The sequence below is a fragment of the Carassius carassius genome, chromosome 15 (assembly GCF_963082965.1).
Source record: "Carassius carassius chromosome 15, fCarCar2.1, whole genome shotgun sequence".
Lineage (NCBI taxonomy): Eukaryota > Metazoa > Chordata > Actinopteri > Cypriniformes > Cyprinidae > Carassius > Carassius carassius.
In genome coordinates this window covers 20,496,211-20,521,901 of record NC_081769.1, presented here as the reverse complement: position 1 = coordinate 20,521,901, position 25,691 = coordinate 20,496,211, and the positions used below count along the sequence as shown (strand labels likewise).

The following is a 25,691-nucleotide window of genomic DNA, read 5'->3' as shown; positions in this document are numbered from 1 at the left end:
ACCCTGCTGCTGCTACTGTGATGAACTATTATACTGCAGGTGACCACATTTTAAGTAACTTTGCAATGTAGATCTGACAGGTAATGGCCTCAAAATGAGCAATTCCTGACAAGCTGCCAAACTCCATGTGTACTCACAAACGAACAGGCAACGGATGCTTAACTAGCTTCAGTCTTACAGTTTAAACACATCTTCTACATTCATAATCATTCACACAGCAGCGATCACACATCAGCTCAATGTGTCATTTATTTGTCCTTCTCACCTTTGAAGGGAAGGTAGGAGGAGTGTTTCTGAATAACAGGAACAAATGTGTTCCTCTATTACACACATACATTCGTCAGCAGGGCTAAGGCTGTAATCAAATACGTCCGTTATCTGTGAATTATCGTAATTTATCAAATAAATAGATAAATATAATAATACTGTATGTTAACTGGCAGCACTTATTCATCAGTTAATGTTAGTTAATCCAGCGAAAAAAAAATGTGCAATATATATGTTACAGAATTACTATGTTAGCATAAAAAATATAATGTCATATATTGTAAGGCCATGTTCACTAGATGTTGAATTTAACATTGACTAAGAGTAACATTTCTTTGTTCTTTGATTATAAAAAAAAAAAAAAAAAAACTTGGTTAAAAAATGGTTATTTCCAGTATTAAATATTAAACCCCAGACTTTCAGTGTATATTTAGACTTTACAGTATGCCTAATTGTAAACTTGTTAAAAACACACGATCGACGTGTAAAAATGATCATTTGTGCATAATGGGTAGAGGACATATGTATATCTAAAGTTGTAGTCCCTGAATAATATGTTGTCATATGCACACCATAGGAACAGCTGGTGTATGTTTTTTTATGCATTTATGTTATATGATATACTTCAGCGTGACACCAGCCGAAAAGACATTACCATAGATATGTAATAAAAGTGCTTTTCCAGATGTGTGCACTTTTGAAAGGACCGAAGTATTTGAGAGTTATCATAAAAAACAATCTTTTATTTCTTTTGAATGCTATATGCTCAAAATGAGCAAAAGCTGGACAAACCGTTTCACACACAATGTACCTCAAAGAAGTTTCTCAATTCAAAAGCAAATCCATCAGGAAAATCATAAAAAAAGTAAAAGGACCACTTTTAGCGAGGTGGGGTTCCCACAAAAACATTTTAGTATTTTATAGCTTTTGAAATGTTGGCATGTGAAATGGACGATGGGCAAGACTAGAGCGTTCTGTCCTTCACAGAGGGAGCGAGAAGCCTGTAATCGATGCTCTTCTACAGCACAGTCTAATATAGACATCCATCGCTTTTTTAGAAATCACTAAATGGGGAAAAAAACAAACACTTGAACAGATACTTTCCAGAATGTTTGCACCCAAACTTCACACAATACAATTCAAATTTTCAGACCAATTCAAAGTCTCTGCACTACAGACTCATCAGGTCATGACATGATTTGGACTTGAGTTTGAAGGCTGCTTGCTTGTTCTTCTTAGCAACCATTCTGTTAATGAAACGCTTCGCTTTCTTCGGGAGACTCTCCCGTCGCTTTTGAAGAGAACAACGTCTGGTGAGGTTCTCTGTGCTGTCTCTTCGCAGACGGAGCTGGCGGATGATGCCCTCAAACAGCGGCCAGACATTGTGTTGCATAGCTGCTGACGTTTCAATGAACTTACAGTCAAAGACAGCAGCAGACGAGCGACCCTCTAAAAAATAAAAAATAAAATAATAAACGAAAATCCCCAGTGATCTAAGGTAAAACAAAGAGTCATTTATTAATCCCACAAGTGGATTTGCAGATTAAGAAGATGCTACTGGTAGCAGTAACATTAGTTTAAGAAGTAAAGAAGCACTGAGGAGTTTTACTATTTAAGTTCAGAATCACTCACCACTAATGGACACTTCCCTGCAACGAACCAGGTCACATTTATTGCCGACGAGGATGATGGGAGTTCGATCGGCCTCACGTTGGCGTCGAAGCTGAATACGAAGATCTAATGCATGAAGGAAGCTTGAACGATCTGTTATGGCATAAACTATAATGAAAGCGTCTCCTGTCTGCAAACATCGCTCCTGTGTCCAGCCCCCCTCACCCTGATGGAAACAGAAATCAGAATTTCTCTAAACCTCTTATAAAGTATATTAATTTACATTTCTGATGAACTAAAGGTGTTACCCGTGAGTCCCAGGTGTCGAGTAGGGTAACTGTGGCCCTCTCACCGTCTACTGTTATTGTCTGCTCAAATACTTCACCTGAGAACATTAAAAAGGACAAAGGGTTGAAGGTTATCAATCGCGGCCATGGAAAAAACATACAAAATTACAATCAGATCCACTTTATATCTTATAGTGACAATAAAAACTGGTTTATTTGAAGATTCCTGTTCAATCTGAAGAGGTTTGATTTGCGCAACACGGTTACACAAAGGCCAGCGATTTCTGTTAATGAGCCTCTGAATATATTTGAACTTGTTGCTATAATAATATTAAATGCTCATTCTTGTATTTATAGAATTATTGCACTTATATTAAATGTTTAGTGTGCACTTCAGTAGTCCTAAAAATGCCTCTAAATATGCCGTTAAAAATATTTCCCTAAATATGACTTTTTGTCAATTTTAGCCCCGGACCCCTAGTTTGCAACTTCGTTTATAAATGTCAAAAAATCATAAAAGTCATTTATGACCTGTTGTTTTGAATTTCTAATTCTACACAATTCTCTCTAATTCTAAATGACCTCTAGACTATATGATTTCCAATTGTAAACATTTCTTAAATTGCACCATTATGATGGGAAAACGTTGAATAGGTGTAGCCTAAACATAACTTCTATAAACAGGCTTAGGCTATATCCAAATTTCAATCTGAATCTAGAACATCAATGGAACGCCAAGTGATGACTTGCGATAGTTGGTTGGGAGTACAAAGAGTAAAGGCAAAGTCCAGTTAATTGTCAACATACCTCCATATAACTCGCATTCGCTGCCCATGCTGTCGGATGCTCCAGCGAATATACTAGCGAGCGCGGACTTCCCGACGCCGTTGTCCCCGAGCAGGACAACAGTGAAGGGTCCGACGGATGTTGGAGTCGCAGACTCGCTGGAGAGAGCGGAGTCTGAAGAGGCGGACGAGCAGGAACTGGACCTGGACATACCGATGTCGGGAGGCGCGAAACCATCGCTCAGCAGCTGTCCTCCGTCCGTCCCGCAGATGCTCCACCGGTGCAGGTGATGCTGAACGCGGATACTGTGGCGCCGCATGCTCGCCAGCAGGGTCATTTGTGCAAGTCGACGACAAACGACGGGTGTCTCTTCGAATGTGACTGCACAAAGAATTGACGAACTAAATCAGACGCTCCAAATTGTGCTCCAATAAAACATCCAGTCCCATCCAACAGAAACCTGTTCGACAAGATCTGATTGCTCTTGGCTTCTTTGTCTGCAATTAAGCACACCTGAGTGAGGATTGGAGCTGTTTGCCCTGGTAATCCTGCACGTCTATATTTTGCGCAGTAATGTGCTTTGGGCTATCAGTGCAGTTCATGGTTATATTAAGGTCTCAGTAGCAGTGAGGATTTCCTTGACGTCACTTTTCTCTCCCAATAAGCTGCAGCGGGTCTTTCCTTTTAGCGCCCGATGGGTGTGAGTTCCTCTTGTGCGCATCGAGACGTGATTCAAGACCAGGGGCCAAAATTGAGAGAAAACCAGATTCAAGGAAACTTGTGGTTATGAAAATTCATTTTTAAACACATTTTATATTTGTACAGTATTTTTTAGATAATGTGTTAATTTCCACTCTCTATCTCATAACCCTTAATATTTTCTAACAAAGTATAAACTGGTCTTTATGAAAATACACAACTACCTTCATATTTCTCGATAGGGTGCAAGATCTTCATATAGGCTATTTGGGGTTCCTTGGCATCAAAAGTTTGAAAGCCCCTGATATCCAGGTAGCCTAACAAAAATATGCTTTTAGAACGTTTTGCTAACATCCCACTAAATTATAAGAACATTACTTCAGAATGTTCACAATGTTAAGGAAAAATGCCATATTATCATTGCAAACATACTGGAAAGGTTTTAAGGTTTCACTTTTATAGTAACAAATGTTAGATGAACATCCAACTAAAAAAAATTCAAGAAAAAAAAAAACGTATCATGAACGGTTGTTACAGACAACTTTTTACAAATGTGACCCTGGACCACAAAACCAGTCTTAAGTGTCAATATTTTCATTGATGTGGTTTGTTAGCATCGGACAATATTTGGCCGAGATACTACGATTTGAAAATCTGTAATCTGAGGGTACAAAAAAATCTAAATACTGAGAAATACTGAGAAGTCGTGGCCTATAGTGGTTAGAGAGTTTGACTCCTAATAGGGTTATGGGTTCGAATCTTGGGACAGTCTCTTGAACCCCCAACTGCTCCCTGGGCGCCGCAGCATAAATGGCTGCCCACTGCTCCAGGTGTGTGTTCACAGTGTCTGTGTTCACTGCTGTGTGTGTGCACTTTGGATGGGTTAAATGCAGAGAACGAATTCTGTGTATGGGTACCATACTTGGATGAATGTCACGTCACTTTTTCACTTTAACATCACCTTTAAAGTTGTCCAAATGAGGTTCTTAGCAATGCATATTACTAATCAAAAATGTAGTTTTTTTATATTTACGTTATGAAATATACAAAATATCTTCATGGAACATGATCTTTACTTAATTCCTAATGATTTTTGGCATAAAAGAAAAAATGATAATTTTGACCAATTCAATGTTTTTTTGGCTACTGCTAAACGTTTACCCAAACGACTTAAGACTGGTTTTGTGGTCCAGGGTCACAAATGTTCTGTTAATGTTATTTGAATTACATTTGCTTATAACGTTGATAGAACCTAACCAGAACGTTATCCAAAGTTTGAGAATGTTCCCTGTTTATTGGGTCTGTTTGTCTAAAATGCTGTACAGACTGGATAAAATGAACTGTGAGTGTCATTGTCAGTGACATAATGCAACCTTGATTAGTCTGCTGGTCAACCAGTTAAGGCCAGGTTAAAGCAGGACACCTAGGCAGAACAGTAGATCCTATTTGGCTCTTCAGGACACCTAATCACATTTAGTATAGACAGACAAACAAAACAAAAGACATTCTCAGTCACTAGTTTGCTTATACATGTTTGGTACAGCAAATAATAAATATATTTTAAATTAAGACTTGTACTGCAGAATGCAAATCGCAGTTTGAAACTCGAACAAATCTCGGGATCCTGTTTTCTGTCGAGGCTTGCTTGCTAACACCAATTTAAAGGAAATCAATGTGGCCAATTCTGAACTAAATCAAAACTAAATTCTCATCAGGCTACATCATTCTCTTTACATCTACGTCAGTCTATTACATACCATGCAAACAAATCAAGGGTTCAGACAGAGTACAGCACCACAGATGCTCATGCTCTCCATGTCACGCATGCACAAACGTGCACATAAACACGTACCGAGATACAGATTGACACTGACTTAATGCTCAAAGAGGGACAAATGACAGATTATAATGAGTTATTAATGTAATTGCTGGATTATGATGATTGCTTCTATATTCAGAATTGATACAGATGAAGGGATTGGATGGATAAGAGAAATCGCAGTAGAGTGCTGGATTACCTCTTTCATTCATTCACTTCTCTAAGAGCAGATCAGAAATAGGGCATTAGAGATCAGAGCGGGTCAGAGACATAAATGGTGTTTTACAAATAATATGAGTGATGCACCACCAACACAAAACCAAAAGCAACAATGGTATTTTAGGTTGTGATAGCTGAAAAAGCTGATCAGTCTGGAACTTTTTCAAAAGTGTTTAAGCAGCAACATCTACAAAAAGGGATGTGAATGGGATAGTGCAATTTGTGTGTGGTGTTGCAGTAAAGTGTGGGTTACGTTAGGTTAGTGCTATGGCCATGAGACCTGAGCAGACCATTGATCTCGAAACAGTAATTGCAGGATCTGGGCCATGCGTCAGGAAAGAAGGAATGAAAAGAGATAAGTTAATTTGGTCTTGGAGAGCAAAAACACTACAGAGAGACAGATTAGCAGAGTGTCAAGTGTTAAATTACCTGCATGGTCCCCCACCATATTATATATATATATATATATATATATATATATATATATATATATATATATATATATATATATATATTTCTCACATTATCAATTTATTTGCTATAGTTTAGAAAATGGTAATAAAATATGTAAAAACTCTAAGCTAAACTGTGTCAGAACAAATGCATCTGGATAATGTCAGATAACTTTGATAGATACGTATGTAATGAATAAGACTGAATAGCTGTCAGCTGTTAAATTTAAGTACACAATTAGATAATACCAATTTCGGTCAACCAATTATCAAGCAATGCTTAATTTTGTTCAGTCTGTTGTGTAAAAAGTTCACATAAGCAAAACATGGTCAGGTCAAAGTTTCTGAATTTACATGTTTTTGAATTTGCAAATTTTACTGATAGTCCACTGTATGAAGAATTTTTGGGTATTATATGTCACAGTTTACTCTATTTTGCTAATTTCACATACATAAATGAACTACAGTGTCCTGCACACACACACACAAACACACACTACTGGTCAAAAGTTTGGGATCAGTGAGATTTGTAACGTTTTTTAAAGAAGTATCTTATGCTCATCAAGGCTGCATTTATTTAATAAAAAAAAAACTGCTAATCTGGCAAAATGTTGTTACAATATAAACTAATGGTTTCTATTGTAATATCCTTTAAAATATAATTTATTTCTGTTACACAAAGCTGAATTACCATCAGCAATTTCTCCAGTATAAAGTGTCTCATGATCCTTCAGAAATCATTCCAATATGGTGTTTTATCATTAGAATTATCAATTCTAATTAACTTTTTTCTAATTTAACTTTTTAATTAACTTCTCCTCTTAACTTTTTATTCATCAATGAAACCTGAAAAAAAGTATCACAGGTTAAAAAATATTAAGTAGCACAACAGTTTCCAGCACTGATAATAAATCAGCATATTAGTAATGATGCTGAAAATTCAGCTTTGCATCACAGGAATAAATTAGATTTTAATCTATATTAAAATAGAAAAACATTGTTTTACATCATCATAATATTTCACAACATAATTTTTTTTGTTTTAACTCCTGTAAAAAACAATAGAAATCATTTTGATCCCAAACTTTTGACTGGTAGTGTTAGAGTGTATGTGTGTGTGTATATATACTGTACATCACAGAAAAATTAAGCAGCACAATTAAGCAGCACAATTGCTTCCAATAATTAATAATAATAATAAATGGTATTAAATAATTAAGTAATAATAAATAATAATAAATCCTTGAGCACCAAATCAGCATATTAGAATGATTATTGAAAGAATCATGTGACACTGAAGACTGGAGTAATGATACTGAAAATTCAGCATTGCATCACAGCAATAAATGACATTTAATACAGATATAACTGCATTTTGATCAAATAAATGCCTTGGTGAGCAAAAGAGAATAAGGTGAGCATTTTTCAAAATCATAAAAAAAACTACTGGCTGATATAAGATACACAATATATTTAGCACTGCCTTTATATATATATATATTATTTAGATTTTCCTAATTTGAAATAAATAAAAAAAGTAATAAAAAAATTCAGCTGTAAAGTTTTGTTCCTACTAGTTGTGTCTTTCATTATTACATATACATTATTTCACTAATATCAATAATTTTCTGTCTACTCCTAGCATAAATACAAGCTTTGCTACATTTGCAATGGACAGTCACCATTACGTCCTCAACAACCTAACTGATCTGAGCACACGTCTTTCCCTCTGGGATTACACTGCAGGAACAATCTGCACACCTGATGGTACTTACAGTAAAGGATTGGCTGAGGAACATACACACTTCCCTACAGACCCAATACACATTGTATTGTTACTCAGGAAACAGTTGCTGGGATCTCATCATCACAGCCTGGACAGTGTCAGGCTCCCAAGAGGTTGCTTATACACAAGTGTCTGACTAACACGCCATCTCCAAGACTTCACTCTCCCCCCAGAGATACAGACGCATACAGATACATACAATCTGTGACTCAGACATTATATCACAGCAGAATGATCTATCAGTGCCCCATTCAAACCCTGATACTCCAACAATAAACAACATCACCAGCGAACGTGCACCCAGGTTTATTTCATTAATGAGTCACAGGGCTGACAAGTTCATTTCCTGCTGGTGACTGTTCCTCACTGCTTTCGTGATTGCTCTGTATTTCAGATTCCTGTAGTCAGTGTTTGTGACTACAGGAAACAGATTTAGCTAGAAAATGCATTAAATGGACCATCTGCGCAACAAATGTAATCCTGCACAGCGTCACATTCAACAATTCTCCTACTGAGATGGAACAATCCTGCTTTTGGATACATTTCATGTAAACCATCCACACTGTATAAATTATGATGATAACGGGAGGAAACAACATAATAAACAAGATGATGGAGGTCAATGGAAACTGGTTCTCAGACAGGATTTTACTAGAAACTTCTATAAAAAGAAACAACAACAACAACAAAAAACTCTTATTGTGACATATTTTTTCTGACAGATGCCCTGATGCCTTTTTTCCGCTTCTATTAATGTTTTTGATTGCGCTATTAATCTATTTCTGTGTACTGCTGATTCATTCTGATATTTAAATCAGCGGGTTCACCTAAATGGACACAAACACACTTGTGCACAACCAAAATATAATTACTACATAAGGTTTATTAAAGGGAAAAATGTCAATGTTCAATCCTACACCAGATATTTAGACAGAGCACGTGGGCAGTAGGTTTTTATATGTTTTGGAAAGAGGAAGAAGAGTTTAGACTGTGGTTTGGGATTTGGAAGTGCTGCTTTGAAAGGCATATGTGATGTGGTTACGGGCATGATTTAGATAAATATCATCATATGACTGAACATCTCCAGAGAAATGCCTCCAGTGCATGAGCTCGGACATGCTGACTCGTTGTGGACATGATACCGTGCTGTCGCAGTGGCGACCCAGCTGACATGCCCTTACGGTGTCCTCCTTTATCTCCTTCACAAAACCTGGACATGTTCACATTCAAATGAATTAAAGTGGTTACTTTTTCATCTTATTTTGAGAGCAGATCAAAAAATTGTGAAATATTATTAAGAGATGTAATTTTTTTATATATATTTAAAATGTAATTTATTCCCGTAATAAATAGCAATGCTAAATATTTAGTTTTCAAAGCTGTTGCTTAATGATGCCTGATATTTTTGTGAAGACTGAGACACATTTTCTCATTCCTTTTGTAACATTAAAAATGTCTGTACTTTCACTTTTGATCAATTTAATGCATCTTTGCTAAAAAAAAAAGTATAAATTTCTATTAAAAGAAATGACCCCCAAATTTAGAGCAGAAGTGTACATAAACATGTATAAATATATATTCATCTACTATACCTCAAATATATATGACTGATTGCAATTAATTAATCTGTATCTTTCAATGATTTAAATTTTTTTAATTGATTAAAAGCCCAATTGCATAACAGCAAAAAAATCATCTAGTTCCTCCTCTACTTAATTTGCTTGTATTTATTTACCTGGAGTATTTCCATCTCCAGAGCACTGGCAGTCCAGTAGGTCATATGTGAGGCAGGTGGTGTTAGAGTCAAAACTGAAAAGGTCCCGTAGCTCCTCACCAGAAAAGCTAATATGCTCCGCTTTCTTGGACAGGTCCACCACTGTCCCAGAAAGCCCCTGTTAATTCACCTGCCTCTGATAAATCTTTTCTTCTATTGAACCTACAAGACACACAAGGTACAGTATTGCAGACCCAAATTTGTGTGCAAACTCTGTAAACAAATGCCTGTTCCATCCATGAATCATCAATCTGAAAGCCAAAAATAAGAGTGTGATATGTGTCATAATATAGAGCAGTCAGTTTGTGTGGGTTATGATGAAAGGCTGTGAGATGTTTCAGGTCAAGTACTTCTTTCATAACAAACAGCTATTTTATTCAGTGACAGACAGGCTGATTATACTTATTTTATGGCTAGTTTACAAATGTTTTGGTTACCTGTTGTAAGAAATCTGTAGATGTGAACTGTTTTCTTCTGTCCATCCCGCCACACTCGTGCCATGGCCTGACAAATTTACATCAATAATTGTTTAGATGATTTGAGCCTTATAAAACAGTCACTCAAAGCCCTCAGGGGGCATTCATCATGGCAGCGAAACAAAATGATGGTGACACATAAAAGCAGAGCATTCAGACTGATAAATACCAGAGAGAGAATGGTAAGAATTACAACAGAGGTTCAAGTTTTTTTTTGTATTAACTGCCATCTAGTGGTCTGAATGAAAAGGCGTAACTAAGACAAGTAAGTGGACTCAAAAAACATTGAGCTGCATGATGATCCATTTTTGGTTTTGTGAGAAATATTGTATAACATGTGTTTTATTGTTGCTTTGCAGTGTTACATGGCTAACTGTAACACTGGAAGTCCACTGACCTGTAAGTCATTGGCAGGGTTCCAGTCTATATCATATAAAACCAGATGGGAGGCACCAATGAGGTTTAGTCCCACCCCTCCAGCCTTGGAGCTGAGTAGCAACAGGAAGCTGGACGAGTGTGGGCTGTTGAAGGAATCAACAATTCGTTGTCGCTGGGCTACAGGTGTCTGTCCATCAAGCCGACACCATTTATATCCTATATGATCACAGACATCCTGCAGTAAGTCAAGAGTTTGTGTGTAGTTGGACACCAAAACTACCCTAAATAGAGAGACACAGAGACAAAAACAGACATGAGTTTCACACTAGATATGTCAATTGAATGTGTAATCCCCAATTAAATGGATAATGTTGGTAAAGGGGTCAAACTGTTTTTTCAAATAATATAATGTAATATATTTAGTGCTGTCAAACAATTAATCGCATCTAAAATAAAAGTTTGTGTTTGCATAATATATGTGTGTACTGTGCATATTTATGTGTGTGTGTGTATACATATACATATATACATATATATATATCCATTTGAAATTTTTTTTTTATATATATATATATATATATATATATACAGTACAGACCAAAAGTTTGGACACACCTTGTCATTCAAAGAGTTTTCTTTATTTTCATGACTATGAAAATTGTAGAGTCACACTGAAGGCATCAAGGGCTATTTGACCAAGAAGGAGAGTGATGGGGTGCTGCGCCAGATGACCTGGCCTTCACAGTCACCGGACCTGAACCCAATCGAGATGGTTTAGGGGTGAGCTGGACCACAGACAGAAGGCAAAAGGGCCAACAAGTGCTAAGCATCTCTCGGGGAACTCCTTCAAGACTGTTGGAAGACCATTTCAGGGGAGTACCTCTTGAAGCTCATCAAGAGAATGTCAAGAGTGTGCAAAGCAGTAATCAAAGGAAAAGGTGGCTACTTTGAAGAACCTAGAATATGACATATTTTCAGTTGTTTCACACTTTTTTGTTATGTATATAATTCCATATGTGTTAATTCATAGTTTTGATGCCTTCAGTGTGAATCTACAATTTTCATAGTCATGAAAATAAAGAAAACTCTTTGAATGAGAAGGTGTGTCCAAACGTTTGGTCTGTACTGTGTGTATATTTATATATATATATATATATATATATATATATATATATATATATATGATTTTTATAAGGTATAAATATAAACATTTTATACATAAATATAACATATGTTCCTTAAAAATATGCATGTACGTGTGTGCATTTATATATATACATAAATACACAGTGCACATATTTTGTAAACACATACATATTTTGGACACAATTAATCACGATTAATCATTTGACAGCATTAAATGTAATTAATTATAAATAAAATTAATATAATTTGTTAGATGTACTTTTGTTTTTCTTTTTATGTGTTTTAGCACTCAAAATGCATTATAGTGTATACCAAAAAAAAATATATATATTCCTTTAATCAGTTTCATCTGTTCCATGATTTTTCCTGACTGTGTTGTAAGCTCTTCGGTATAAATTGGTACTTTAATAAATTCATTTTCTTGTGGCAATTATTTTTTCTCATCTTCAATACTGAAAGTAAACTTAGCAGCAGCAGTAACAGTCGAATTTATTGGCAAGACACTGTTTGTAATGTGACCTCAACTTGGTGACACCCTTGTTATAACTAATATAACTTTCACAAAGACACTGATATGACCTCAGTGTTTACTGTTGAGTGTACTGTACATCATCTACGACATTTATTTATCAGATTAGTCATTAGTTGTAATCATTTCTTGATGTGAAACCTTTCAAATGAAATGACGTCTGTAATGAAGCCAGACAGCAGTTGTACATGTGATACCTGTCTGTGCGATTGACGTGCTGTATAGCTGACAGCAGGTCTGTTAGCACTAGAAGTTTCCCAGAGTCTGCAGTGCTGAAGGCACCTGTTGAGTATCCCTCAGGAAAGAGGTCCATCATTCCATCCTCAAACATCTCATCCGACTTTTCCTGAAGCAAATACCACAAAGAATAATTAAAAATCAGCAATAATAAGACAAAAAACAAGGCATGGCAAAATACCAGCACTATTGTACCTGTAAAGTGTTGTAGAGCAGCCCGGGGTGGTTGCAGAGTTTCTTGAGGGAGTTGCATGCGAGGTGTGGGCTGTGTGTGTAAGTGTGTGTGCGGGCACCAGTGAGGCAGGCTCTGATGGGCCGTGTGGCCAGCAGGACTCCATACAAACGCAGCTACAGTTCAGTGGGTTGGCAGAATACGGGCCACTCTATCCGCTCGGATAAATACTGATTAATGATCTCCTGAGTGCGCCGTAACGTAAACAAACCTGTTAGACGAAAGAGCTCAGCGGCACGCTCCTCTCCAATGCACCGCTCTTCCTGAAACACAGTTGTGATCAATGCCACTACAGCTAAAGGACACAGACTCACAGTGAGGGGGACAATTTTCTGAAGAGATTTTTTTTCTATCTATTAATATCGGATGATGATCATTATTGGATACGTAATTGCAAATGTTAATGTCCTCTATTTTTACATTTGCATCACCTTTGCCATTAAATATTTAATATTTAAAATGAATAAAAAATTTCGTAGTGAACATTATGTTGTTGTGATGCATTAATTCACTTATATAATTTAAACTTATATAAGACTGATTTTCTGTTATACCTTCATATATCATATGCATTTACTTAAAAATAAATAAATAATATATATATTATATATGTGTGTGTGTGTGTGTGTGTGTGTGTGCGCATATAAATATATATGTATATACATATATTTTAAGTAATATAATAATCATTTAAATTAAAATATGTATTTAAAAAAAGTAATTAAAATAAATATTATTAATATTTTATTACTCTGAAAATGCAGATATTTACCTCAGTGCAGGTGGGCTGGCGAGATCTGAGAATGGGTTCTTCATAAATCTTCCTGTAGGCTGCAGATGTTCCCAGAATTCCTGGATTTACAAACTCAATGATGGAATAAAATTCCTGCAGGTCATTCTGCACTGGAGTTCCTGTTAAATTAATAATTACACTCTTTTTTTTTTACAATTACATAATGTTATACTACTACACGTGTTTACAAAAGTGTGTGTGTTTGTTTGAAATAGGAAACCTGTTAATATAAGACGGCGTTCACATGAGAGGGCTGTGAGTGTGCTGGCCGTTTTGATGTTGCTGTTTTTAAGGCGATGACCCTCGTCACAGATGAGCACTCCAAACTCCAGCTCTTTCAGCTGGTCCACAGAGCGCAACAGCATCTTGTAACTGATCACCATGACGGAGCAAAGAGGAGAAGACACACCACAGAAGTCCTCCACACGGTGATCCTACAGAGACAATATATTCTTTTACCTTTCATCACTCTATCTATTATATGACACAAACAGCCACACATACACACTTGGTCCACAGTGTGAACACTGATCCTCTCCCTGCCCAGCCACTTGTTGAACTCAGCAGCCCAGTTCTTGACCAAACTTCCTGGACAAACCACAAGTGCCCTCTTCAGTACGGGACGTCTACCGTAGGGGCCCTGTCTCAGCAGCGTCCACAGAACACAAACACACTGCAGCGTCTTTCCCAGTCCCATCTCATCTGCCAGAATACCCCCGCAGTGGCCAGGGAGTCTGCAGCACACAGACATACATGTGTAAAACAGTCATATGTAAGAACATTACAATAACAGATGAACTCTTATTTACCTCATTCCCATTAAACATTCATAAAGGAAGACCACACCCTCTCTTTGATGTGGCCGAAGATGATTGGTCAAATGGGAATCGATGACCACATCCACCAGAGGAGAACCAGATTTATTATATAGCCACTGGTGATCGGTTGTAGGTCGTGGCATCACAAGGGCACCTTGGGACCAATAGAAAGTAAGCGGTATGGATATGGATAGCTTGGATTAAAATGTAATAATTATAATGTACTGTATATGAACATTTCAGGGATAGTGTTTATCCTGTAATGCAACCAATTTTAGCAATTTTCTTAAACGAAATTTCATTGTACATTTTTAGAAGTATAAATATTACATGCATCAATTAAATCAAGTTGAGAATGTGCTATACCTGGTGCGTTTGGGTCATGTCTTGGTTTACAGATTGGTTTCTCAGGTTCGGAATCTGTAAGTGCACCTCCCTTGAGCGCTGGTTTGGTAAAGGATTTGGACACTGGTCGATATGCAGGAGCCTTTAAGACTGTTTCTGCAGGAGTCTCAACAGCAGCATTTTGAAAATAACGGCCTTTGGCGTAGTCCTCATCGGATATGACCCTCATTACCTCGATTTGCTTCCCTCCTACCATAAGAGTCTGACCCTCACACAAGCTCTCCAGCTCTGATGCCTGCACCTGACAGAAAAACACTGATTTAAAACACACATCTACACAAACTCAAACATATTACCTCAAAAGTGAAGTAAAGGGAGAACTGTGCATTTCAAACAGGGATGCACCAATACTAAAATTCTTGATTTATATGATACTGCTGAGATTTTTTAATATATTTTGATGTTTAATGTTCAAAAATTTGAATGTTTAAAAAGTGAATTTAGGTAACAGAAAATGATAATGTACAGTGAAAATAATTGGTATTCAGAGATTTACTAGCAATTCGATTTAACAGTGTTAGTTTAAATTAGCTCTAAACAATCAGATAACAATTTGGGGAAATGATCAAAGCTTGCAGAAATATAAAATATCAACAGAAAAAAACTCTTATAGGCTGATAAACTATATATTGAGCATCCCTATTCAAATATGCATTTATATACAAATCCAGAACTATTGCTAGAATGTGCTGTGACAGGCAAACCTCGTCCAATGTTCTGCCCCTCCATGTCTTTGAGGACAACAGTCCGCCCCCTGGCAACAAGCACAGCGTCACCTTCCCAACGCTTATGCTTCCTTGATGACGCCTTGCACCACATTACACTATAGTAGCGTGCTTTAAAATAAACAAAAAAGTATTGTTTCAATAAAACAGCAGTGATATACGACACAGCAATAGCCTAATCATTGACAATGTTTTACTGATTACATAGTCTCAAATTAGAAATGTGCCTTTTACAGCCACTAATCATATGCATAAATGCTCATTTTGCGCCTTGTACTTTTGTTCTTTTAAAGTAAACTACATGACTGGTGAGACAGACAGACAGAGACAGACAGAGAGACAGACGGACAGGCAGAAACAGACAGACAGACAGGCAGAGACAGACAGAGAGACAGACAGACAGAGAGACAGGCAGACAGACAGACAGACAGACACACAAAGACAAGTGAGTGAGTGAGTGAGTGAGTGAGTGAAGTGACATTCAGCCAAGTATGGGGACCCATACTCAGAATTTGTGCTCTGCATTTAACCCATCCGAAATGCACACACACAGAGCAGTGAACACACACACACACTGTGAGCACACACCCGGAGCAGTGGGCAGCCATTTATGCTGCGGCGCCCGGGGAGCAGTTGGGGGTTCGATGCCTTGCTCAAGGGCACCTAAGTCGTGGTATTGAAGGTGGAGAGAGAACTGTACATGCACTCCCCCCACCCACAATTCCTGCCGGCCCGGGACTCGAACTCACAACCTTTCGATTGGGAGTCCGACTCTCTAACCATTAGGCCACGACAAAGAGACAGACAGACAGACAGACAGACAGACAGATTTTTTTATGTTTAAGTATTTATTATGAATTATAAATTATTAACAATTGAACAACAACAACAATCCAAACGATTCCCAACGGACAAAATCAGTCCTGGTCTCATCTGAGAAGCTGTTTTATTCTGATGTCACAATAAGGGGAAAAAAAGCCATTTCTGTTTCATTACACTGAATTATGCTGTAAATAATCACCCAAATGAAGTTCACATAAACATCTTGACTGATATGGTTTCCATTCATTTCTGTTGCTATGTAACACTCCCTGTCTAACAAAAAAGAATAACAGGACAGGATCAAAACAGAGTTAAAAGCAATTATAAATTTATTAGTGAATACATAGAAAATAAACTCTTATTTTCTTCTTTAAGTAGGCATTCACCCATTTAAAAAATATAAATTTCTGCTTCAAACATCAGGAACAATCCTTGTACAAGTGTCGATCTAATACAAAATCAAGAAATAACTGTACAAACTGTACAAACAAGCCTGTTCATTTTAACTTCACATTACAGAGTTCCCTTTGTGATAGACTTTCAGACGTGACACCATACGTGTCACATCAGCGGCAATCCTTGGCGTAGCCTGGCCGCCCTCAATTTCTCCACTTTGACCCTTGACCGAAGTAGCTCCTCTTCCAGTTGTTGCTTTCTCTTAAGCCCCTCCCTCTTCTCCTCTAGATATAGTCCAAGCTTTCTGTGATTGGCCAGAAGCAGCTCATGCTCCTCTCTCATCATTTGCAGAGCTTCTGCCTCAAAAACGGGATTCTTGAACATTGCCCTCCCTCTCTGAAACGCGCTCCTCCTGGGGCCAGGGTCTGACGGCGAGGGTGGCAGGTGTGCAGAAGAGGGGCACGGAGACAGAGAGGCCGCATACACGTGGGAGGCCAATTCCTCCTCCTCATCATCTTCCTCCTCTCCCACTACTTCACTGTCCCTCTCGTTCTGTCCGTGGTGGGCCTGACTGCTCGGGGTGGTGATGGTGACAGGTGAACTCTGGGATGTGATCAGGTGGATATCAGGAGGTGGTTTCACATCCTCAGTCTCCACCATCACAGCCGCAACAGGTGCATAGTCCGACAATGCTGGGAGGGATAAACTGCTGCCTGGCTGCTCTACTGGAGAATTCCTCTTGAACTGAAGCCTAGCACAGACACATAGAAAAAAAATCTAATTTTGAACATGATAAATTTGATGAATTTTGACCTAATAAAAATGCTGAATCTGATTCACCTAGTGAATTCAAATGAATCAGATCATGTGGATCCCCAGCTCTAGGCTGGATTTGTGGTGATAACTGACAAAAAGAAAGACCTGTTGTTTTGTCAACACAACCAAAAGACTTGGCAATGCTAGTGGAAAGTAATTTCTCTGGCACATGGTGGCAAACCTGGCATTAACGCAGCATCGGAAATACAGTTAATGACATCCAAATCCCCTCAGTGCTGCAGCTTACCTCTGGCACAGGACAGAGTGAAAGGACAGCGAGCGTGTGACTACAATGTGTGCTTTGACTGCATGAGACATATTCAAACTAGCAAAGGAGATGTTCGCATATCAAAACTGCTGATTTCTAATGTGTGTGACAATTAACACAGCAGCAGAAGGAAAGATGGGAAGATGTATGTGAGGATATTAGCAGAAGCTGAATCAATATTTTAAAGTCCAGTGGATGCACAGGATCTGATTCATTTGAATTTACTAGTGGAATCAGATCCATCTTCTCAGAGTAGACAATTAGGCCTCCTGAGAGTATGTGTTTTATGTATTTACTTGTTATTGATTTCATTTTTCCATTGGGTGATAGATGTTTTTAATTATGGATGCACCTAATAATGTGCCAGTTTTGTCATGCAATTATCTGTACGCTCAGTCTCACCTGTGGAGTGCGTTCGGCTCTTTGTCCCCCACATGAAATAGTTGAGGTATCATTTCCATAATGCGCTTGGTTGGCTCTGAGATGCTGCCCCGGTACTCGGGTTGGGCATGGCTTCGCTGAAGAACTTCCTGCTTGGCACTTTCTTTAAGTCGCTTATAGAGGGTCCGAAGGCCCTGAGCCGTTCTGGGGGGCCTTTCACCTCCGAAATTATTATAGTGCTCTGCTATGCTGTCCCAGCACCGGTTCTTATCCACGATCACGGCATGCTTGTTGGTGTGCTCCTCCAGAATGCGTATGTGAGGCTGGACCAGCCGCAGAAGATCCAGTTTCTCAGATAGGGTGAAGTTGGAGGAGCGGGCCTTGCCGACCATGCTGTTTGACATGAATATGGTAGACATCCTGCCTTTAGGCTGGTCTCAGTGCTCTAGGTTTGATCTCCTTCTCTTCTTTTCCTTGTGCTGTGTCTGTCTTTCTCTACTCACTTGTGTGAGCAGGCTGCTGCACTGCTTGTCTCAGTTAAACAACACACACATGCACAAACTGGCTCTCAAGCACACATTACACAGACGTAAGAAAAAGAATCAGGCTTAACTAGGCCAGCCTCGATTAGGCCCACGCCTACCCGGGGAGGGCTTTGCTGGAATTCCTTTTAGCTTAAGCTGACGCAGGTTCAGTAAAGCTGCTTAAGCCTGGCCTGACCTACATAACAAACCCGACTACATTAAACTAGAAACACAGCGGAGCTCTTTTATTCCGCTGCAAACAGCGACACATATTGCATTTTAGCGGGAAACGACAAAGTGCGTGTTTTTAAACGTGTTGTTATATTTGAAGCGCGTCAGGTCCGTGTTTTGACTGCTAAAACGCCAGAGGAGACCTTAAACTGACGCTTAACGCGTTCGAGCCGCGTTCGAGTGTGTGTGTGTACAGACAGTGTTTTGTGTGTGAGAGAACTGCTTTTCGGACACCAGTTGCTATTTATTTCCCAGGCTGACTGACAAATGCACCATAACTCGCACTCTTGAATCTGTGCAGTTGCAAATCCGTGCGCGCCACGATTCACGAACACGATCCAATAAGCACATTGCGCCTGTCAATCAAGCGTTCCGTGCGCACGGATTGGTTAGTTTCACTCAAAGCCTAAGTTGAAGGCGGGGAATAGAGACGTCGCTTGTTCAACCAGACCGTTCGCTGAGCCTTTTGCTGTTTTTATCTACTAGATTTAATCAAATAATTTAATAGTGCATTTCCTCTTTATTAATCTTTATTTTAATTTCTTTCTTAGTTTTTAAGTGTACACTACATCCAAGCAACTTTGAGGAATAGCAGTGTAATAAAGGGAATAATACAGTCATTGTTGCAAAATAACACCCATTAAGGTAATACAGGTCTGGGATTTGTTTTACGACAATGAACGTCAGCTCAATTAAGTACTTTGATTTTTGGATTATGGGTAAATTAAAGCAGATTTTAAAACCTAACGTTACCAGTTTCTAAAACCAATTGTTACAAGAAGATAATAAATTTAAAACAAAAACAGACCATTTAAGATGAGTTGTAACTACAGAACATTTTTTTCAGCAATGTGTTTATTTTGTTGAGTGGCACTGGATTGTAAAAAATTAAAATCTACATATAAAAATGTGTTATTTTTTTTTTTTTGTCTTAGTTTAAAATGCAGTTACAAATAATGCATTACATAGATATTACCAAGGCAAAATCATTTTACTTATACTAATATACACTAACCAGACTGAAAAATCTTTTTTACATTTACTGAACAAAAAAATAATAAAAAAATATTTAATAACCTTTCAATCATAACATGCACCCAAAATCTGGTAGCTGTGCCACTGGAAAGTTTGTTTGGCTGCGTTGAACAGCTGTCTTTATCTGCTCTGCTTTTATCAGGTTCAAAACTGAAGCTGTTTTCCTTACATTCACCGTGAGAAAGTGCACTCAGCACCCTGGCTAAAGCCTTACTGGCCGCTGGAGCATTCACAGCTGGAGTATCTCCACCACTCAAACACCTCTGGACCTGCAGAGAGAATTCACTTTTGAAGCAACATCTGCAAGGGAAAACAGACCCTAATGCATGCACCTCTTCAATCACAGTGTTACACAGAATTATTATCATGACACTGATGAAAACACTAGTAATAACACATACAAACAACCTGAATAGAAAATGTGAATGTTAAGATGTTATCAATAACATATAAATTACATAATCACATATAAACACTGCATAAGATTTGTCATCATGACCACTTTTTAAATATCCTCTTGTTTGTGACCTTATTGAGCAGCACATTTCCCAAAACAGGTGTGGCTGGTGCTGGTACTGATGGTTCTGGATGGGGATGAGATAAAGGTGGTCCGTCATTCTTTGCAGGCCCTGGTGGCATAAACCTGGGTTTCTTAGCAGTATTTCCATGGAGCTGACTCAGAGCTCCAGATCTACGCATTCTGTCAATAAAGACACACAGTAATAAAACCATAAAACCATTAAAGATTAAAAGGATAGCTTATATTCTTCTTTAAAAAAATAAATAAATAAAAATAATTAACTGAAGGAGAAATTTTATTAACCATTATTTTAGTACATTTGAGGAGGCGATATTTGGACAAACAAAAAAAGATATGCAGTTCTTATTGTATTTATTGCCCCAGCAGTTTGTTGTCAATGATTTAAAATAGAACTGACAGAATCCCAGAAATTATTTTAGTTAATTTATTCATTTATAGTGTGCGTTTACACACTTTTAGACGCGGAATGAATGCCAGCAATTGGTCATAATTATACACTGAATAAAACCAAAAAAGTGTAAACATTTCATTATTTTACTTTTTATTAAATTCCACTGATTACAACTAAACTCATATCTACTATTTGATGTCATATGAACATCCAGTCAGTAACTATGGTGATTTAAGTCTCACGGTTCTTAACCTTTAATCACTCTTTGGGGTCAAAATGACCCCAATGGACTTTTCCTTCATTTTTTAAAAGTGTTACCTTCATCGCAGGGGCATGAAACTCTGACTTTTCCTAAATAATCTATCTAAACATGCACAAAAAAACTGGGCTTGATTTGGTTGTTCTAAAGGTGTGTAAAAATTTTTTTACCTTTTAAGGTCTTTGGGGTCAAAATGACCCCACATTGAAAATGAATGGGAAAATGCAAAAAATGACTTTTTAAAATTTTGTTTGTCAAAAAAATAAAACTAAATCCATTATAAATCTGAAAATTTCAACAAATAAACCAAGATCTGGTCCTAGAGCATAAATAAAAAGTAGAACGAACTTTGTATCTCATACACACACACACACACACACACACACACACAAACACACACATGTATGTGACTGCAACAGAGAGCATTTTTACAGAAATTGGCAAATAAAATTAACTAAACTGGCATAAATCTAAAAATTTTTACATTTAATTCAAGGTCTGGTCCTAGAGCATAAACCCAAAGTGGAACAAACTTTCTATCTCATACACACACACACACACACACACACACACACACAAACAAACACACACGTATGCCACTGCAACAGAGAGCATTTTTATAGAAATTGGCAAATAAAATCAACTAACCTGGCATAAATCTGAAAAATGTCACATATGCAACATGGAACAAGCTTGTTCCCACACACACACACACACACAGATAGAGAGAGAGAAAGAGAGGGAAAGGGCAGATACAAGAAAGATGAAATGCAGCTGAACTTTTGCACTCTGAGAAAGTTTACAGTTAGATGAAAGAGCTGCAGCAGTATTTTGAAAACATCCCAGTTAGAGTATAAAAGTGGCAGTCTGGTTCCCGCACACAGCTCATTCTGTGACAGCACTATGGCCAAAAGGTCTTTAGTTCATCCATCCAAAAAAGAAAGCGCTGTGAGGTGTGTCCACGCAGCAGAGACGTGGATTTCAGATGGGACTGCACAAACTGGAAGAACATCTGCACTGCTCATACTGTCAACATCTGCCAGATGTGCATCGACTTTAGTTCACGATATGAAGTGCCATTATCAGTGTTTTGCACTCTGCTTGTTCTTTCACATGTTTATTAGCCATGTGATTTATAAAAAAAGTTGTTCTGTGTACCCTTCACTCCTGTTCATTACAGTTTATTGGTGCTGTTGTTTTGTATTATATTGGTTTATTTACTTTTAAAATTCATCTTGTTCTAAAATCTCTTGTTCTAAAAAAATAAATAATTGTTGATAAATAATTTTCTGAAATAAATAGTGTGTGATTACAATCATGTCATAGTGGTGACTTGTAATGTTTTTTTCAATTGTATGTATAATAATTTGCAAAAGCAGATAATTCAAAATATATTAGAAAACAACAACAAATTCTAACTCTGACAAAACTACTGATTTTTTATGTATTTCAAAATGTTTCAATAAATATTCACAAAATATATATCATAAAGTTGTGAGAAGTTGAAGCATCAAGAAAAATGAAGTGAAAATGAATGAGTCTCTATAGCACTCTAGTGGATACATGTGGCCATTGCACTTTAATTCCTTAACCATAAGAAATACAGTTTTTTGACTAACCTTTAGATGGCAGTATTCTATCCCTAACACATAGAGCAATGTCCAGAAACTATTTAGATTTAATTAAGATCATCATTTAAGTGATTTTTCTTTAAATAAATAACGGTGGCTCTCGTAAGATTCATTCATTTGGGAATCGGACTAACTTACTGGCTGTTTTTTCTCAATTCATTAAAAAGAACCTGCTCATACGGGTTTAGGATGACATAAACAATGAAATAAATTTTATTTTGGGTGAACTAACGTTATTCTTCCAGTCTACCTAAAGGACATATAAAAAGCACCAGTCGCTGTTTTGAGCTAAACCGGGGTGAACTACTAAAGCTTGTTGACTGTCTCTACTTGAATTTAATATTGTACAAGTCGACAGACAGTACGGTAAACGCTTACCCTTTCTTATGTTTTCTCCTCGTATGTGAATCACTTTTCCTATTTTCAAAAACTCCCTCGAAAAGCAGCAGAAGCTCGAGTCTCGCGCGGAAGTGACGTGTCTTCACCGCGATTGTTCGAATCGCGACGTCACGTGAAGGGAGTGGCGTGCAGGAGCTTATGAGCAGCAGAAATCAACAGTAGAGGAGTGTCAAGGAAACCTGACAGTAAATGTTGGCTGCAAAATTGTATCTAATCCAGCAGAAGTAAATGAAGCAACATCAGAAGACGTATCAAAATGTAGATCTCTGTCAACCATCACTTATCAAAGGCAAGTACTATGTGCAACTCACACATTATTAACCCTTACTTGTTTTATTTTAATTCATGTACATTATACAACAGATATGACCATACCGCTTTGTACATAAGTATAGTTTGACATCAAACCATTCATTGATTTATATGTCTTTTATTCGTTTCAAAATTAAAATCAGACATAAATCCTTACAGTCTTTCATTAATTACTATCATTCATGCTTCAGATTCATATTAACTGTAGAGATGGGTTATTAATTAACATGCTTTATTGACAAGCAGTACATTTTTATTTCTGTATGGTTTCGGTTTTCATTTGTACTGTACAGGTTTCCCACTTATGTCAGTGTTTTGTTTCTGTCTTTAAAAAGACAGTATAAAAGAAAGATGCTTCTATAACCAAAACACATCTTTTTTTCTCGTTATCTTTAGCTCTAGAATATTTAATTTGATGGTATTATTCTTTGTAAGTAACATTTCTGTAAAATATATTTAAAAACATTTAAGATCAGAAATGATCAGAAATGTCATAGAGAAATCATAATAAAGGGTAAATTACATTCATTGGTCAGTTTGTGGGAATACTGATTTTAGTCATTTGTAATATATAGTGCTTGACTGTGATGGTATTTCATTTTTCTTTCATGATCACATGTGTTATCTCTTGCATGTGCACGGATGCATGTCTGCTGGTTGTGTTTGTGCCAATGTTTTGCTGCATGTCTGAAGGTGAAGCTACTGTGTTGCTGTGTGAAAAATAATCCAATCAGAGTGTGAGAAAGCGTAATCCGGTCTAATCCCACCACAGCCATGAAGAACAGAGATCATTCAGGCAGTGAGAGTGTTCAGACACAGACACACCAGCACAAACAAACATCCTCTCCCTCAGAAAAGTGTGTGGATCTGCAACAAATGACAATAAAGGTTTAACTAGAGTGCAGTAGTATAGAAAAGAATTGGACATGTGAGAGTTGACATCATAGACTAGATCAGTTGTTTTACCTCTCACATGTCCAGACACAGGTCACCTGTTACTTTTAAGGGGCTCTTTTTGAGGATGTCATTGAGGAGGAAACAAATGCGATCTTGCATTTATCTATTTTACCCATGGTTTTATTGTTGTGAAATGAAGATGAAATCTAATAAAATCAGAACTAAAATGTTAAATAAATATACGTTTTGCATAACAATAATAGGACATATAAACAAATCATTGGTATTGGTTATAAAAATCTTTATTGGTAATTCTAAAAAAAAAAAAAAATTCTAAATCTAAATTTATTCTCAAACATGCATCTTAAATATGAGTTTTGTATTTCTGAACTCTGATGTTTGTGTTGTCGGTAGATGGTGTGCATCGATCTGTGTATGTGTGTGTTTGTGTGTGGGGTTACCAGGTGCTTGAGTCTCATGTGATCACAGCATGAGGATGAGATTCCCAAAGGGTTCCTCTAAGTGATTTAGGCAAGTGTGTGTTGTATTTTTTTTTACATTTTTTATCAGATGGTTTGTGGTACAGGTGAGAGTTGCCTCATACAATTTATGCTCCTTGAGGAGTCTGTTTCCTGACGTTTAGTATAAATGTATGCCGCGTTTCCACCGAAATTACCTGGAACATTTGTACCAGGAATTTTCCCCCCCCAGACCTGTTGCTTTCTGCGTTTCCACCGCGGTGTAAAGTACCGGGAAGATTAGGCAAATAGACTGGTGACAATATACAAAGTATGCTGATTTTGGACGTGCATCCTCGGTAGTTCAGACTTTGTGCATTCGACTCGGGAGTGTGATGTCTGCGACGACGCAAATCCAGTAATTCTGCAAACAGCAGCTAACATCAGTCAGCTCACCTTGACTACTGCAATTTTCCTCACTGTACATTTACAATAAAACAAATTATGATATCAAATACCACTGCCTCATTTCGTTTTCATTTAAACATAATAACAGCTGCAGAAATGTACTTAGTTCAGGGATATGTGTACAGCCATTACAATGAAACGAAATATTATATAAATTTGCCTTTTTTATTTTCATTATAACATATAGTTAAACTGAATACAGACCAAAGATAACCTGTTAGATTTACCCAAAACGAATGATGTTTTATGTTTAACCGCTAAAGAGACATCAGAGCCAGCGGCACATATCAGAAGGTCTAGCCGAGCTGAGACTGCTCTCGGCGGATACATAAACACGCTGATCTCGTGGAGCTCACGTCTCCGAGATCGGCGAAAAACATTTTTAAATAGGCGCTGTATTTATAAATAAACCACAGATTTGAG

General features: G+C 37.4%; 2 protein-coding genes and 1 pseudogene across 2 annotated transcripts; all 3 read right to left on the bottom strand.

Moving 5' to 3' along the window:
* Nucleotides 1–996: 996 nt before the first annotated feature.
* Nucleotides 997–3,685, bottom strand: LOC132157776 (GTP-binding protein GEM-like). Its single transcript, XM_059567060.1, has 4 exons — nucleotides 2,973–3,685; nucleotides 2,187–2,263; nucleotides 1,900–2,104; nucleotides 997–1,716 (listed from the first exon to the last, which is right to left on the bottom strand). The coding sequence occupies exons 1-4, from the start codon at nucleotides 3,286–3,288 to the stop codon at nucleotides 1,439–1,441; spliced, it is 876 nt and encodes a 291-aa protein (XP_059423043.1). The 5' UTR covers nucleotides 3,289–3,685; the 3' UTR covers nucleotides 997–1,438.
* A 5,007-nt stretch (nucleotides 3,686–8,692) lies between these two features.
* Nucleotides 8,693–23,274, bottom strand: LOC132157924 (DNA repair and recombination protein RAD54B-like; annotated as a pseudogene).
* On the bottom strand, nucleotides 16,573–18,718 carry LOC132158482 (fibrinogen silencer-binding protein-like). The gene is made up of 2 exons (XM_059567916.1): nucleotides 18,144–18,718; nucleotides 16,573–17,408 (listed from the first exon to the last, which is right to left on the bottom strand). The coding sequence occupies exons 1-2, from the start codon at nucleotides 18,539–18,541 to the stop codon at nucleotides 16,823–16,825; spliced, it is 984 nt and encodes a 327-aa protein (XP_059423899.1). The 5' UTR covers nucleotides 18,542–18,718; the 3' UTR covers nucleotides 16,573–16,822.
* Nucleotides 23,275–25,691: the final 2,417 nt, after the last annotated feature.

What these genes read in the sequence shown, in the direction of transcription:
- LOC132157776 (XM_059567060.1), bottom strand. Translation starts at nt 3,288, where the DNA reads ATGACCCTGCTGGCGAGCATGCGGCGCCACAGTATCCGCGTTCAGCAT. An exon ending in CGAATGCGAGTTATATGGAG is followed by an intron (nt 2,264 to 2,972) that starts GTATGTTGACAA and finishes TAATGTTCTCAG; the next exon opens with GTGAAGTATTTGAGCAGACA. An exon ending in CAGGGAAGTGTCCATTAGTG is followed by an intron (nt 1,717 to 1,899) that starts GTGAGTGATTCT and finishes TTTATTTTTTAG; the next exon opens with AGGGTCGCTCGTCTGCTGCT.
- LOC132158482 (XM_059567916.1), bottom strand. Translation starts at nt 18,541, where the DNA reads ATGTCTACCATATTCATGTCAAACAGCATGGTCGGCAAGGCCCGCTCC. An exon ending in GAGCCGAACGCACTCCACAG is followed by an intron (nt 17,409 to 18,143) that starts GTGAGACTGAGC and finishes TGTCTGTGCTAG; the next exon opens with GCTTCAGTTCAAGAGGAATT.